This window comes from Ixodes scapularis, unplaced genomic scaffold, assembly GCF_016920785.2.
Source record: "Ixodes scapularis isolate PalLabHiFi unplaced genomic scaffold, ASM1692078v2 PGA_scaffold6__148_contigs__length_123643588, whole genome shotgun sequence".
NCBI lineage: Eukaryota > Metazoa > Arthropoda > Arachnida > Ixodida > Ixodidae > Ixodes > Ixodes scapularis.
Genome location: NW_024609881.1, coordinates 65598089 through 65614120, shown reverse-complemented (window position 1 = coordinate 65614120; position 16032 = coordinate 65598089). Strand labels below are relative to the sequence as shown.

The window sequence follows — 16032 nt, the reverse complement described above, 5'->3', positions numbered from 1 at the left end:
GAAGGTAAAGACGGAGCACACACGAATGGCATAAAGAACCCACCGACGAGCGCTAGAACAACGAACCTTAACAAAACGCCGACAAAAAAAAAAGCCGACTCAATCATAAACAACCTTCCCATATTCTAAAATTGGGCATAGTAAATTCTTGTAAGCTGGCAGTTTTTAGCTAGGCGAAAAACGCCCGAGGAGGAGTTGTTTTAACCTCCAAACCGTGACCTGCAAAGCTTTGATATGTTTTTCTTAGGTCATCAGTATCATTCGTACTACTAGCATATAAGCGTTCCTCACACATTATGCAAACACCATCTAGATTATGCGTTCAAAGCAAAAATACATTTTCATGTTTTCTTTAAAAAATACATCTTTATTTTATTTTGGCATAGTTAAGTTATTAGGAGGCGGTATCTATTTACACACATATCTGCTTGTATGTGTCTAACCGATATGTGTTCAAGAGAGGACCCATATGCGCTGATACCTGTCTCCTCTTTGTCTTCGTCTTTCTCTACGCTGTATTTACCTTACCTAGTGATGAACAAACTCGCCTGCATTGCCATTTTTGCTACCCTCGTACTTCGGTCGGACTCGTGCCAGCAAGCTTGTGTGAATAGCATTTCAATCAAAAATTGAAACATGCTCTCTTTTTTATTTTGCCGCTTAAATGGACTTTACGGCAAACCGACAAGAAACGTGTAAAAAAGTTTTGTTGCCCCTCAAAACGAGGGGTGAGGTGCATAACTTCGGCTAATACGCGCTGCATGCTACATCTTATTCATGTATTATTTCCGATAATATCAATGCCCTTTATTTATGCGAATCCTAGTGATCTCATATTGTGAGTATTAGGTGGTCGCAATCGTCGCAGTTTCGGTTTTAAAATTTCATGTAAGCAGACATTACGACACAATTTCCTGGAAACAAGATTTCTCTTACAAAGGTTAAGTAAACTCTTCGAGTTTGTCGATTGTTTATGTATAGTGAGTTTAGCGGATATTTAATATTTCCTGCGGTATCTTAATGTTCTAAATACAAAAAAAAAATTATGCTTTTCCTGATGCTCAATCTTTTTGCATATCTCCACCTTGGGTTCAAAGCGATGGCCTATGCCTGTTAAGGGCCACGGGTAAATATTAAATTCAAAATCGAGTTTTTTTTTTTTTTAATTGTCAGGGCTGGTGACGGGTAAACTCAGACGATTATATTCTCATCCGAGAACATTGCACCGATTTTACGGGCGGTAACGTCGGCGCGCCATAACCCTTCCGAAATGTTCCAAAATTTTCAAAAATCGACTAATTTATTGCTTTTTGATGACGCTCAACTACATTCTAATTGAGATTGATATGTTCTTTTCTTACAAAACTAAACGTTCATTCACAGGTTTTATTTAATAATCTTACTTATCGTGACAGCTCCTCTGTTACGTCCCCATCGCCGTGTAACTCACCTGCCGAGACTGCATAAGTGTAGCTTTCACGGCTTTTCTAAGAAAGGACATGTAAAGCTTAAAAAGCACAAATTATGTGTACACAAACCGTTTCATGTGACTAATATTCATAGCAGCAGGAATGCGCATAATTAGTATTTTTATAATTGCATTTCAGGCGCCGCTTTGGGATACGTTACAAGAAGACTGAGAAATTATCTCGTGATCTTATCGGTAAGAGAAGGGAGTCAGGAGATTTTTCGGACAACAGATTTATGCTGAATCTTGAGAAAATCGGAGTTTAACCAGTTATTTCTCAGAGATGTCTAACGAATAACGAATGATATACGCCGTTTTGCTAGTTAGTAACACGAATTACTGAGTGGGATTTGGAAGTTGGTAGCCGTTTTCACAGAAGATGGCCTTTGCTGCATAAACTTAACATCGCTTGATTTGAAGCAGTTGGAGAAACTCAAGTTCAAAATGTTTTTAAAGCACGTTTTGGCTACTTAATTCACAAATAAAATTTGACAAGAAGGGTTTTCGTCAGATGATGCACATAAAAATCACATTCAACGAATATCTCTTGGAAATTTCACTTATATACGTGGTGAGATTTCTAAAAGACCAAACGCGAAAATCAACAACAAATTATGACGGTACATTTTTATTCTGCGTAAAACTTTAAGACCGCATGTGTACGTGCGTTCGCAAAAAAAATTGTGATTTTCATGACAAGACAGCCTACGCGTTGCCCAACTCTTAGTGCCCTCTAACGGTACAACCTGATGCCAAAGTTTTAAAAGTCACTGTTTGCAGATTCAAAAGTTTAAAGCAATTTTTTGAATTTTACACTGGCAAGAGGAGTCCTGTTTTTGGTAGCCGACGTCACCCATTTTCGTGCGTTGCTCGACTTCTTCGACTGCTCTCGTCCTATTGTGAATTTCCTAAAACTGTTCATAATCTTTGAGCATAACCTGATGCTAAAGTTCTAAAACTTTAACATCAGGTTCGAGCACCGAGCGCTACATTTGGCCAAAGACTGAGCGTTTAGTTATTCGTAATATAGCTTTGCGCTAAAAAAAGTAAATGTAGATGTTTTTTTGCGTGTTTGCTTTGCTTGTATCTTTCTGAAAACAAATTTTTCCTGTAAGCACAACGCCAAATTTCAGATACGGCTTGTATCCATGGCATTCGAGAATTTCGCACAAGTGGTCACGCCTCGGCTAATTTTTAAGTTTAAGTGGCTGACGTCTCATAATTCTAAATAGCTGCTTTTCCAAAGAAGAGGATTTTCACATCACAGCGTATTCTTACAGCTTGAAAAAACCGGTATTGAATGTATTTGGTAAGCAACAGATGGATTATTATTTCCAGGTCTCAGCCATCCAGGAATGGTGTGCGCGAAAGGCTTCAATGTAGCAATTTCCGAGGAACGACCTGCTCTTTACAATAGTTTCACCATAATAGTCCACGAAATCGGGCATTTGTAAGTATCTTGTCACTACCTTTATAAACACATGTGCTCAGCGTATCACCCGGGAAGAGCTTTTTTAGTCACCCTTAGTGAATCCCATGCCTTTTATCATCGCTACGGACAATGCGATAAGCGCCGATAAGAAGCGTGACCATAATGAGCCTTGCTTTGCGTTTGTTAATCTGTCCCTGATTATAGTGTTGAGTATTAGATGTATTTTTTTTTTTACCATGAACAATATTTTCGCAGGCTCGGGTGCACGCACGATGGAAGTGGTCCCTTGGAATATATCCCGAATCATCCTGGTGCTCTTGACTGCAAGTACCCAGAGAAATACATTATGAACTCTGCATGGCCAATTAGACCACCTTTCGTGTTTTCGAATTGTAGTGAGGTGCAGATGGAATTTGTTTTGAAGTAAGTATTTGCTTGAACTTTCTTAGTCACTGGTATCATCGAACCTTTATTCTTCTTTTGACCCTTGATATTTCCTATGCTATTATTTCACCCGAATTTTGAATGTATCGTTTGCCAGTATACGGGGATGTTACTTCCAATCGTAGTTACTTAAATTGTAGTTCACTTAAAGGGTAGCTGAATCCACCAAACGAATGAAGACAAGCGTTAACATAATACGCGCACTATGTTCCTTAAGCTGTCAGCAATAGTTGAAAGGAACTTGCAGCTCACCTCTCATTGGACAGGCAACGAGGCTGCAAGTTCACAACGGAAATACATAGTATTGTGGTTGTGCTGTTATCCTCGAAATAAACAAATTATGGCCGCTATATGGACTTTAAACGTGACAAATAAGCATTAAACGTGACAAATAATCTCTCTTTTTAGAGTCCTAGTACGTCCGTCGGTGTTTTAGTGTAAGCCAACTCATTATCATAGCGGTCGTTTTAATGCTTTTATTTTTAACCTATGTTTTTTTCGTTAAATTAATTATACGTTATCAGCAGGCGAGTATAAGCTGCCATTTTATTTCACTAGCAGTAATGTTAGGTGGTTCTATCGGTAGTTCCAATTTCAACACCAGTCTGAACGTTCACGACCGCCGCTTTGACCATTTCGACAAGCAGTTTCCATAATTATGCAGTAAAAACATTCATAAAACTATTTTAGCTGCACGACAGCCTTAATTATTGTTCGATAACGTTTTCTAAGCCTTTATTTTAGTAAGCTCGTAAGAAAAGGACGTTGACAGAAAATCACCTCTGCCCTTAAAGCTATCTGTGTTGTCTTGTTATCGGCCCGAAATTCGCACAGCCAGTCATCAGAGCAGCACACGTTGTCCAACACAAGTTGCTTCTGTTTTTGTTTAGGAAAGCTGTCACACCAAGGTAACTTTTTCGCTGTCATCCATGTTGTGCTAGTGTTGCCGCGAAGTAACAGGGTTTTCGGACAACATGGGAAGGGAGCAGCAAGTTGCACGATTCTTGGACAACGTGTTGTGTTGCTGTTGCCGTCGTGTTGCTTCAGTGTGAGAGGGCCCTTAGAATTTTCGTAGCCACGCATTTTGAAGAATTACTCCAATTAAAGAGGCATTAGTATATCGGCTGCCTGACGCTAGTGGAAGGATACTTTTTTCCTCTCTTCGGGTGGGTTCATTAAAAATTTAAATGTTGTATTATTATTATAACCTCGTGAATCAGGAAAACATCCGCTATGAAAACATTCCCTAGAGAAGAAGAACAAGGTGGACAAAGGACAAACACATATCTCTAAACACAGTTCTTTCTCCTAGCTGTGTTGAGATTTGTGTTTGTACTTTGTCCCCTCCCAGGTAGCACGCCAGAAAAATGCCCAACTTGGGCAAAGGTCCGGTAATCATAAGGGCCCAACTTTGGCGCAGTTATGTTTTTGCACCATGACACTCATCAGTGCCAAAGTACGGTGCCTAACTATAGCCTTAGTTGGGAGATCCTAGGGCATGCCAAGGTTTGACTCTTCTCTGGTACGTCAGAGGAGTGCCAAATGTGGTGCCATACTTGAGCCATACCTGCCATAGTAAATCCTAATCTGGGAATTCGGGGCATGCCAAGGTTTGGCGCTTCTCTGGTCCGCCAGAGGAGCGCCAAAGTTGGTGCCATACTTAGGCCATAACTGTCACAGTAAATCCTTACCTGCGATTTCGGATCATGCCAAGGTTTGGCGTTTATCTGGTCCGCCAGAGGAGCTCCATAGTGTGTGCCATACTTCAGCCATTACTGCCAGAGCAACGCCTAATTTCGGTATTTGGGACGTGCCAAAGTTTGGCTTTTTCTGCTCCACCACAGGAGTGCCAAAGTAGTGCCCTACTTGAGCAATAACTGCCAGAGCAACGCCTAATTTGGGTATTTCGGACATGCCAAAGTTTGGCGTTGCTGTGGTCCGCCAGAGGAGCGCCAAATTTGGTGCCATACTTGAGCCATAACTGCCGTAGTAAATCCTAATCTGGGAATTTGGGGCATGCCAAGGTTTGGCGTTTCTCTGGTCCGCCAGAGGAGCGCCAAAGTTGGTGCCATAATTCAGCCATAACTGCCAGAGCAATGCATAATTTGGGTACTTCGGACACGGCAAAGTTTGGCTTTTCTCTGGTACCCCACAGGAGTACCGAAGTGTGCCATACTTAAGCTATAACTACCAAAGCAACGTCTAATATCGGTATTTCGTCCTCGCCGAGTTTGGCTTTTCTCTGGTCCGATGCACTTCTGCCAAAGTAAGTGAGAGACTTGAGCCTTAACTGCCAAAGCAACGCCTAATTTGGGTATTTCGAAGATACTGAGTTTGGCTTCTCTTTGGTGCGCCACAGTTCTGCCAAAGTAAGTGCCGGACTTGAGCATAACTGAGGCAGTAAATCTTAATTTGGCGATTTGGGGCATGCCGAAGTTTGGCTCTTCTCTGGTTACCTCCTGAAGTGCCAAATGAGTGCCAAAAGTGGCAAAGAAAGCCCAGAGGCCTGCCCAAGTTTCGAATATCTCTGGTGTGTCACAGAATTGCTCTTTCAAGCGTCCCAGAAGATAATTAAATTAAATAAGCGTTGGAAACACGATGGTAAGATGTCATCACTTCCGTTGCCAAGCAGCACGGCAATACTTTGCAGTATCGTGCCAGTGCCGGCCGAAAGTCGGTTCCAATATCGCTCAAATGTCCATTTTTCCACCACCGTTTGATATCCGGCAGGAATTTCCGTACAACTGTTTCGCCCCGGCCTAGCGTTCGCGCAATATTGTGCGAATACCCTACGATGCGTCTAGTCCGTATTGGCCGAATGTCATGCATGTAAGTGTACGCTGCATATCATTTGTTGCATATACAATCACATATACAGATAAACAAAATTTTTTCAATCGCTCCCAGATGTTTATTAAACCACTATCATCACACACAGTGCATTTTCGACATATTTACAAAGACCACGCTTCTCTGTAAAACGAAAAGCAAATTACGAAATAGAATTAACACTGTCCTCATGTCAAGCATAACTCATCACACACAAAACCGCGGAGATTGAGAAGAAAACAAGACTACTAAAAGAAGAATGCTTTCAGTGTACTTACTAATAAAAGAGCGATATCATGTAATCTTTGATAGATGCATAATCCAACTCAGGCACCCCACAAAAACATTCGAGAAAGAAGGTTGCGCACATTCCGCTGATGTCTCGTCGTCGCCGATCAGCAGTTTTGTCGAAGCGTGTCCAACAAACACATCACAAGTATTCCATGAACTCCGGTGAAAAAAATGGCTGTTACCGACAAATTGGCATGGACGTATTCCGACCGTTTACGACGAAAAAGCACGGCCGCGTCTGCAACGCACGAAAGCAACAGAACACTGAAGAGCGCAGGTCGAAAACCGGACCTACGTGGCCCGCCTATTTCTATAACCAGACAAACGGCGAAAACAACAGCTCCAGAGGTCCCATCAGCGTGACGGAGAAAGTCATGTGACAAATTTTCGTCCAAACGTTTTTGTCCTACGCGCCCTACGTAGAGAGGTCATGCCTGGTGACGCATTTCGCTCCACCCTTTTGATTTGCCTAAGGCGGCTGTCGCGCTCGCTGACAGCCACACGAAGACACAAAAGCAGTTGGGGAGGATTTGCAAAAGGCGAGGTCGAAGGGGCATCAACAACGCATAAAAGGAAAGGCCGCTTTTACCGGTGACCTTGTCGCCTTACCTAGTCTGTCAGCGATCGGCTTCCATTGTGGCACTCAGAAAGATAATCTCCTTTCTTGAGAGCGAAATGGAAGGGTTGCTTTGTTTTGCGAGCTTGTCGCCATCCGATAGGCCTCAATTGTTCCTCTCCCGTCTCGTTCGCACTGATTCCCATGGCTGTCGTGCCGGCGAAATTAGGAGCGCAGCCGGGACATTTTATTCCGTGAATGATAATCGGGTGCTTAGAATCCGAAGCAGCTGTTTCGGCATCCATTTGATGTTCTCGGAGTCGGTCGTTGAGGCATCGCCCCGTTTGCCCGATGTACCTGGCCCCGCAAGACAGGGGGATCGCGTACACTTCCTCTGCTTCCTCCCCTTCCCCCAAGATTTCCCTTTCCGGTACTCCCATGGAGCGGGCGGGCTTTGAGCTTGAAGCCGAATATAAATGTTGTTAAAGATGAAAGATAGTCCTGTCTGTATCGTCTCTTTTGTGTCTCCACTTTCTAAATTTTTAAAAGGTGCCGACACGCTAAAATAGTTCAAGTTCCGGGATTTCATTCTCATTCACCAAGTGCGATGCGGGAGCCGCACCACGGAGCCCCGGTCGTTTCCGCTCTTTGTTATCGCTAGGATTTGACAGTGCTCAATCACAGTGCAAGACACGCACGCTGCTTAATAATGACATATTTTGTGGAGACGTGGAGACGCTCAATGGCAGCATTTTCTGTAAAGGCGGATTCACTCCGGGGATGTAAGCAGTCACGCGATCCGACTAAATCGCATTAAAAAAAAAATAAAAAAAATAGATGATCAATCTGGCGTGCGTGATGAGCGAGTGCAACACCTTCGTTGGCGAGTCGCTTCTCAAAAACTCTCGCTCCGAACGCCGTTGATTGGCTCGGCCTGCCCCCGACAAGAGCGCATCGCAAAAAGTCGGGTCAGCAAGCGACTGCTCAAATCCCGTCGCTTTTTGCCCGCGATGGTCGTTTTTGCGATGAAAGTTATCGCGTGACTAGATCGCATCGTCGGAGTGAACGCGCCTTAATGCCGAACCAGTCTCACGGCGCGTCCCGACATTGGCGTGAGCCTACGCGCGAGTACAAGATCCGGCACAATTTTCGTTTGCAAAGCCTGGTCTAGCCGCGTGAAAACATTCAGCCAACCTTTGGACTGGAGAAATCAAGAGACACCCAAAATAAGGTAAATTTGCCAGCCGAATAAAACTTGATTTATATTTAGTTAAGATGAAGACCACCCGCGTACATCAAATCCCTCATCAGCCGAACTCTAAGGAAGTAAGCCAAGTTCTGGCAGTTGTTTGGCAACTCTGGCCCGTAGCTGCCGGATGACAGCCAAGCTATAGCATCGGGAAGCGAAGCCTAACTTTGGCATTTTTTTGGCGACTTTGGCCCGTAGCTGCCAGATGACAGCCGAACTATCGGGAAGCGAAGCCTAACTTTGGCACTTGTTTGGCGACTTGGGCCCAAAGATGCCAGATGTCAAGCGAACTACAAGGTAGTAAGCCTAACTCTGGCACATCTGTGGCAATTTTGGCCCGAATGGGCCAGATGACAGCCGAACTACCAAAACGTGAAGCATAACTTCGGCATTAGTGTGGCGATTTTGGCCCAAAAATGCCGAAGATCTGCCGAACTACAGGGGCGCAACCCTAAATCTGGCATTTGTTAGGCGATTTAGGCTCAAAGGTTCCAGATGACAGCCGAACTACCAGGCAGTGAAGCCTAAGTTTGGCAAATGTTTGGCAAATTAGGGCCAAAATACCCAGACTGTTGCCAAGGGAGGTCAGGTTTGGCTCTACTTTGGCTTCTTCGGGCTTTTCGATGCCCTAAACTTACAGACGCAAGCCATGTTTTGGCCCAGAACTCGGTGCTGCCTGAGCTTTCTCTTTTTCTACAGCGATTATTTTCACCATTCTTTTCCAGCTCGCTTGCACCTTTCCATTAATTTCGTTATTATAATTACCTTAATGTGCAGGCCATTTACCCTTCCGTATTGAAAAATCTCATTTGTTTGAGAATTTTCTGCGTCCAATAAACACATATGAATCATACAAGATATATAAGAACTACACAAGAAATATAAGAAACTTGTGAAAAGTTTCCTATAGACCCCTTTCGGAATTTTGGCAACACTAAACAAATTTAGCCGGAATAGTAAAATATCTTGAATCATTCGGTGGTCGCCGCCATTACGCAGGGTTGGACTCGTTCGACCGGTCGGCGCGCAGCCTAGCCGCCGTAGCGTTTCGAGCTTTGGCTTGTGCGGGTGTTTTCCCGATCAACTGTTGGACTAATGATCTATCGATACTGCGACATATAAGTGACAGTGAGGTGGAGCAGTTTTACAGGAGCCGGTCAGGCACAGACCGGTGCATGGAAAGAAGCGACAACTTCTTCGTCGAAGCATACGTGGTCCCCGCATCGATAAAGGCTAACTACTCACGGACCAGGCAAGTTCTTTCTTGTTTTGTAGTAATTTTTTTTAGTAACCTTCCATAATTTTACTACAGTTAATCATGGTGATCGCCCTTTTAGCGTGGCCACTCCGAACGACCCGGTACGCTGCCCCCGTCGTGAGCTTGTCGTTCGGCGGCAGCCGAGAACTCGCTCGTTTCGTTTTTCGTACCCCTCCAATAAACTTACGAGCGCGTACCAGTAACTGCAAAAGGTGCCTCACGAGTCAAAACCTTGAGCGTTTAAGAAATCGCAATCGCAAATCGTACAAAACAGTAGAAAAGGTTGTGGGGGTGGGTGGCAGGCAGGCCATTTTAAATTCCTTCCTCGGTAACCTTTTGAAGACTTAGAAGTTACGCGGTTTGTGGCATTCCTCACAAAGCTACAGAGTAGACTTTCCAGAACCACTGATGTATTGGGTTTATTTCACGGCGTTTGTAAACGTACCACGTTTGTTTGAACCCACTCAAACTGAGGCATTGCAAAAAAAAAAAAAAAAAGTGTACTGGAACAGAATTTTATTTGCACAGAAAATATGCACAGCTGTTTGGAGTGTAAAACCGGTGTTTTTTTTATATTCCATTCAGTGCAGGAAGTTTCTGCATCAAGGGTTCCTGCTACCGAAGCAAGAAGACGACCCAAGAAGAACATACAATGCGTTCAGGAATAAAAACCGTTGAACAGAATAACAATTGTTGAACAAGCTCTAAACACCAACTCTTTGGCTGCATTCTCACAAATTTTCAAACTGATTAGTAGCGTAACGTCCCTAAACGTCCAGCGGTACGGCCTTGGCACTCTGTTCAGGCCACCACTCCAATATTTCCCACGATCGCAAGGCGGGTTCGAGTGATCTTCAGATTCGGTGTGCACTCCGTTTAGTCTGTACACCCGACGTCTTTTTTCTGGAAAACTCTTTACCGGCGTGAGTAAAGGATACGAACTTGCGGAAGAAGTAATCATGCATCTACACGCCGAACAAGTACCTTAAATGGCCTCGGTTGCAGTGAAGAAGCACTGAAGGAGGGAGTTGCTCGCGCATGTGAGCCGCGCACTGAACCTCGGCCGTACCTCTCTAGTTAAAGACGGGGCGTGACACACGGCCACACTACTACAACATATAATCGTTTGCGATGCTTCCGCTTACGGATGATAAGAGCGTTTTCTTGTCTAACCCGCGAAAGTTCTGTAAAAAACGAGGACTAGATTTTTCTTTTTAAACACTTTAGAACTTGTCTGACACGAACCCTTTTTCCGTCTCCGTCAACGTATCCATCCTGCGTACACAAAGGTACGCAGCAGTCCGATGGCATATTGATGCGGCGCGCGCAGCCTGGGACTCAAAGTGTAAGCAGCACCGTTGTAGGCGGTAAGATGCAGGCGGTTCTGGTGGGACCCCTGCGTGATGGCGGCGGACCTAGTTGCAGTTGCGTGAAACAGGTGGCGCTCTACTCCGAAAGGGGTCTATATGTTCTTATATATCTTATATAATTATTTTCACAGTTCTTATATGTTGTTTTTCACTAGGGTTGTTGGTGTTCGACCGGCGGCTGTTGATAAACCCGTTTGCTCTATTGACACCTAACTCCTGGTTAGCTCAGTTGGCAGAGAGCTCCACTGGAAATAGTAAGGTCCCTGATTCGATACCAGGACCAGGCGAACCTTTTCTGTCGTACACCAGTCACCTAGCTGTGTTTGGAGATTGGTGTTACTCCTTTGTCCCCGTTGTTCCTCTTCTGCAGGGAATATTTTATACATTCTAGTGCAGCCACTTGCACCCTTGGATTAATTGCATTATTATAAAAACATCCGTATTTCTCCCATTGCACACACCCAGATTTCAATTTATTATTTTAAAACATATAATGATCGATTCTTGTTTATTTGCAGGCTACATGGAGAGCAATGCTGGAAAACACAATCCGACTATGACTTTTTTACCGTCACCAAGGAGGTTGCGGGCCGTTTCATCACACCGGAGACGTTCTGTCAACGCATTAACCCGCAGCAATACTCATCGGCAGTGAGCATCACTCCTCTTCCCTTTGTATACCTTTCCTCACCTGTAATTCGCTCCCCTACCTCTCGGCAATGCGCGCAGCATGCTGAATGTCTGTCCAAACAGGACACGTTTTGTGCAGCCACAGCATTTGTTGTCGCTGGAAATAAATGGTTTCCTTCAGTTTCGGTTCGCTTGAGAACGTTGCTTTTTTATATTTTTTTCCGCTGGGGGAAATGCTATTCACGACTTGGGTTCTTGGAGAGAGGCTTGAAGCGTGCTCATCACGTGGATCCGAAGTAACGCGCTCTGCTGGCTGTCGTCAAGACCCCAATGTTGTTGGCAATCGCCAATCTTCCGAAAACAAGGAAGAGGAGGGGACGATAGTGGGGAGGTGAGGAGGAAAGGCGTGCTGTTTGTATGCTTGAGGCCCTCACTGAAAGCGCAGGCGCGCCAGCAAACTTCACGCTTTTTGGAAGCGTGCACACTTCTTTAATTTTTTTTGCCGTGCACGAAATTTTTTTTTTTTTGAGGGTGGGGGGGGGGGGGGGGTGGCAACTTTTGAGTCGTCTCTAATAAACACGTTTCCATTAAGAAAAGTTAGCTTTCAAGTAATGGCGATTATGTCTGTGCTGTGTCATGAAGGCTCTCTAGAGCGCAAGCTCGCATAGAGCGACGTTCTTTATGGTTGGAGAAGTACAATCTCAATTTTTGGTCTTTGTAAGAAAGAACAAAGACTTGTTTAAAATTTGTTTATTCACATTACCTCAAACGCCTCTTAGGTATTGCATATATAAAGACTAGACCGTTGGAAATGAAACCTAGACATAAACGGATATGAAATCTCTAAACATGTATCAAAAATAAAACCTACTGCACAACACATTATCTTCCATAAAAAAATAATACAAGTACCACTAAAGTTTAATGTTTCCACCCAGTAAATAATCTTAGAGGCCCATAGGCATAACATATGTCAACACCTCCTTATTCGCTGACCATCGATCTCAATTGAAAACGCCATCGCTTTCGGAGACCCTTAGACATTTGCTGTAGCATCTGTGGTTATGTGCACATATGTTCTACACAATTTGAGGTCTAAATTAATATTGAAAACGTAATCAAACATTTGTCCCACAACGTATACTTGAAGTTAACTACCTTTCTTGCTACAAATATTTTCAGAGTATGGAGAACTGCGTCATAACGTGCAGTAATAATGTGCCCACCAAAAACGGTTACAACACAACAAAGGAAGAAATCCACTTCGCTCCATTTGGCTACCCATGCGGGGATAATGGAGAGGTAGGATATCCCAAAACACTTTTTTTTAAAGTTTTCAAGCAGCTTGGGGGGCATGGGTGCTTCTGATGAGTGCAGAGAAGGGAACCTGTTAGTTAGGAGAGCTAGAGCATCAACAATTTAAGAAACGCATTAAGTGCCGGGTACTGAACATCTTACCGTTGCTCGGTAGCCAATAAGATCTCGGCATCAGTGGATGAGAACGTCGAATCGCCGATCACGCTCTCAGATTCAACACCATAATGGTCCCTACCCTGCGATCTTTCAACTGACAGCGACTCTATGTGTGCTTCAAGAACGGCTTAGCACTATATCATCGCGTAGCAAACACTAGGTAGACAATTGATGTTATATATGTTTTTAGTTAGCTCGACTCTTTAGATGTGCAAGTAACATCCGGCTCCAATAAATCTGCAGTTATACACAGCCTGTTCTTTTAGGCTTTCTAGATTTCTTTTCAAAAAGGCCGTGATAGCTGCACTAATACAGTCAGCTATCTTTAATGGTGAGAAAATATAATGTCGCCCCCAGCGACCCCTATTGGGACTAGATGCCAACTACCGTGCTTAACAAAATACATTTTTCTTAAATAAAGCCGGTTTTGCTGTGATGGTGCTTTTTAAATTGTCCTACCAGGTACACCTGAGTCACCCAGGGTGGATAGATTGGACAAAAAAAGCTGAACTTCTCTTTGTTGCACCATCAAAGGAAGTTAAGCTCCTCTACTCTCGATGATTAGAGGTTTCCTTTCCCCCCATCTCCTCTTTTCTGGAGTTTCCTCTGCATTCTGGAAAGTGGGAAGGAGTTCATGAAGAGGAGCTTATTGTGCAATTTTCAAAATCTACCTTTCTCCGAACTTTTAAAAAAATATAATGTAGGCCTTTTTTTGCTAAAGGGTAATGGGAGGGTTCACCAAAAATATGGTTTTTCAATTTATGGTAAAAATCGGACAGCATAAATTCGGCATCGAATGTAACGAGATAACTAAGCCTCTCACAGTTTTGCAACACCAGCGGTACATCGATATTTTTTTTTTTAGAACTGGGATACAAATTCATATTTCACATGTAGCTTGAAAGAAAGATACAGATACTCAAACGCTTCTCTAAGATACTATCGGGGTACGTGTGTACCGCGACACTGCCCAGTTCTGTCCACCTCCGATTTCACATTGAACAGAGAGGATCACAAGCAAGAGCAGTCATTCGAACTGCGTAGAAGAGACAGCAGATTGACCAAGCGCCGCTTACCCATTTCATGCATTCTTAGTCTGATGTTAATAACCAACCGCTCTCTGACGTAAAGCTCAAATTAATTGGAACTGTGGTATCTGATGGCTCGTTCAAAGCAACCAAACCCATTCGGCATGTCACATGTTGCTCGCACACACATTATAACCGGACCGAAAACAAATAGGGAGAGTTCGTCACAACTTGCAAACAGCTCAAACCTACGTAAAAGTGATATTGACGCAGTAGGCGCTCTTTCTATGTCGGTATATAGTGCGTTTACGTGTATGTTTGTTTTGTCTTAAGTTGTTCGCACATGTATACACAAAAGTAAGTGTGAATACATGTATACACATGTATTCAGACATACTTCTTGCTAACCTTGTCCGATTTTCGCTGAATGATTTTCTTAACGTATATTATGCTCCAAAAACCGAAACCAGGACAGTACGCGTAATTGAGAGATCCTACATTAAAACCTCTGCGTGGTGCTTAGAATCGCGTACCAAGCATAAATTGACGACTGGCTAATATTCCTCGGTGTATCGCCACGACAAATTTGAGAAATCTGACATGAAAATTGTTCCCTCTTTTTCAGCGGTGCTGGTTCGGAAACTGCACAAATATTGACAGTGAGGTCTCCTCAACTGTTACAAGGTGAAAGATTGCTGTCTCAAATATTCATGCCTCTGAAGAAGTATCAATAAAAGCGTCTCTTTTTGCCTTTCGCATTGAGTGTTATTAGAAAAAATTATCACAATAAATATATGTACTTACAATATATTTTACGGTAAAATGCCTATCAGAACGTTTTATGAACTTCATTTAGCTTTAGCTGCAAAAATAACACGAAAAACGAAATACAGAGTCTTGACCTAACCGGTCGTTTTGCTTTAATTTTACCAGAATTTAAATGATTCTTCGCGGCAGTCATTAGTACAGGTCCTGATATCTGCCGTGCTACAAACCAATGAAGAGTGAGAGCACTGTGGAAACTTGTATCGGGTCAATCGAAGCAAATCGATTTTATTTATGAATTGCCACACAATACACAACAGACTGCACATATAAATCTTTTGTTTCAGTTGCGCAGGATAGCTTTCTGGTTATCGCGTATCTTCTCGCACGTGTCAGCATGTCTCGTCGCCATTGCAACCGAACCTCTTCATCACGTTGGGTTGCAATTTTAAGTGAGCAAGAAGTAAATCAAAGGAAATGCTATCGCATTTGAAGGAGTCATGGGTAAATTTAATATACAAAGTTAGTTCTAGAAAATAAACCCGGTTTTACTTTCTGCACAACGAAACTACCTATCTCAGACATGTTGAACTTTGCGAATACAGCGAATTCAAACGCAGTCAAACGCAGTCAAACGCAACTCTTTGTACGGACCTTATTTTTGCTGACATCGTTTATTGCCAATCGCGTTGTGAGCGACGATATCGAATTTCGAAGATCAATAATCGTTGCGTGTCGCTGTAGCGCACCATGTGAGACAGAACACTGTAAGAGACTGAACGCAGAGTTCAATCCGCTTTGCTAACCCAATACATGACACAAGTGTGGTCCTGCTCGAGGAGGCTAGGCGTGAAACCAACGCCACCTTGGGCTCGCGCAGGGACGTGTACCGATGTTTCAGTACACAACAAGCGCCAAAGGGTCTCGGATGACAAGCTGGATGAATGTGCAGGAAAGATCGCGGCGTGCTAGACGAGGTCTGACGGAAGCTTTTTGACGTGAATGCGCAGGAGTACCAGAAACTGCAGGCGTCAGCCTAGAACAGTTTCTGCAGCTCCGTTCACGCCTGGAACCAAAAATTCCGCGAAAAACCGGAAAACACCATGATTTCACAGTTTTGTTTTTCAGAACAGAAAAAAAAAAAACAGCAACAACACCATCTTATGTTGATACCACATTAAACGCTTTTTAATTTACACGCCTCTCAGCTCATCAGTCTTTTCCCTCTGCTCGCCCGTG

The 16032-nt window shown here is 43.5% G+C and overlaps 1 protein-coding gene across 1 annotated transcript; it reads left to right on the top strand.

Moving 5' to 3' along the window:
• The first annotated feature begins 1616 nt into the window (after nt 1-1616).
• Nucleotides 1617-14731, top strand: LOC121832936. The gene is made up of 6 exons (XM_042294614.1): nt 1617-1663; nt 2807-2918; nt 3156-3323; nt 11416-11548; nt 12710-12829; nt 14654-14731. Exons 2-6 carry the CDS (start codon nt 2824-2826, stop codon nt 14714-14716), a joined length of 579 nt encoding a protein of 192 aa, XP_042150548.1. The 5' UTR covers nt 1617-1663; nt 2807-2823; the 3' UTR covers nt 14717-14731.
• The last annotated feature ends 1301 nt before the right edge of the window (nt 14732-16032 follow it).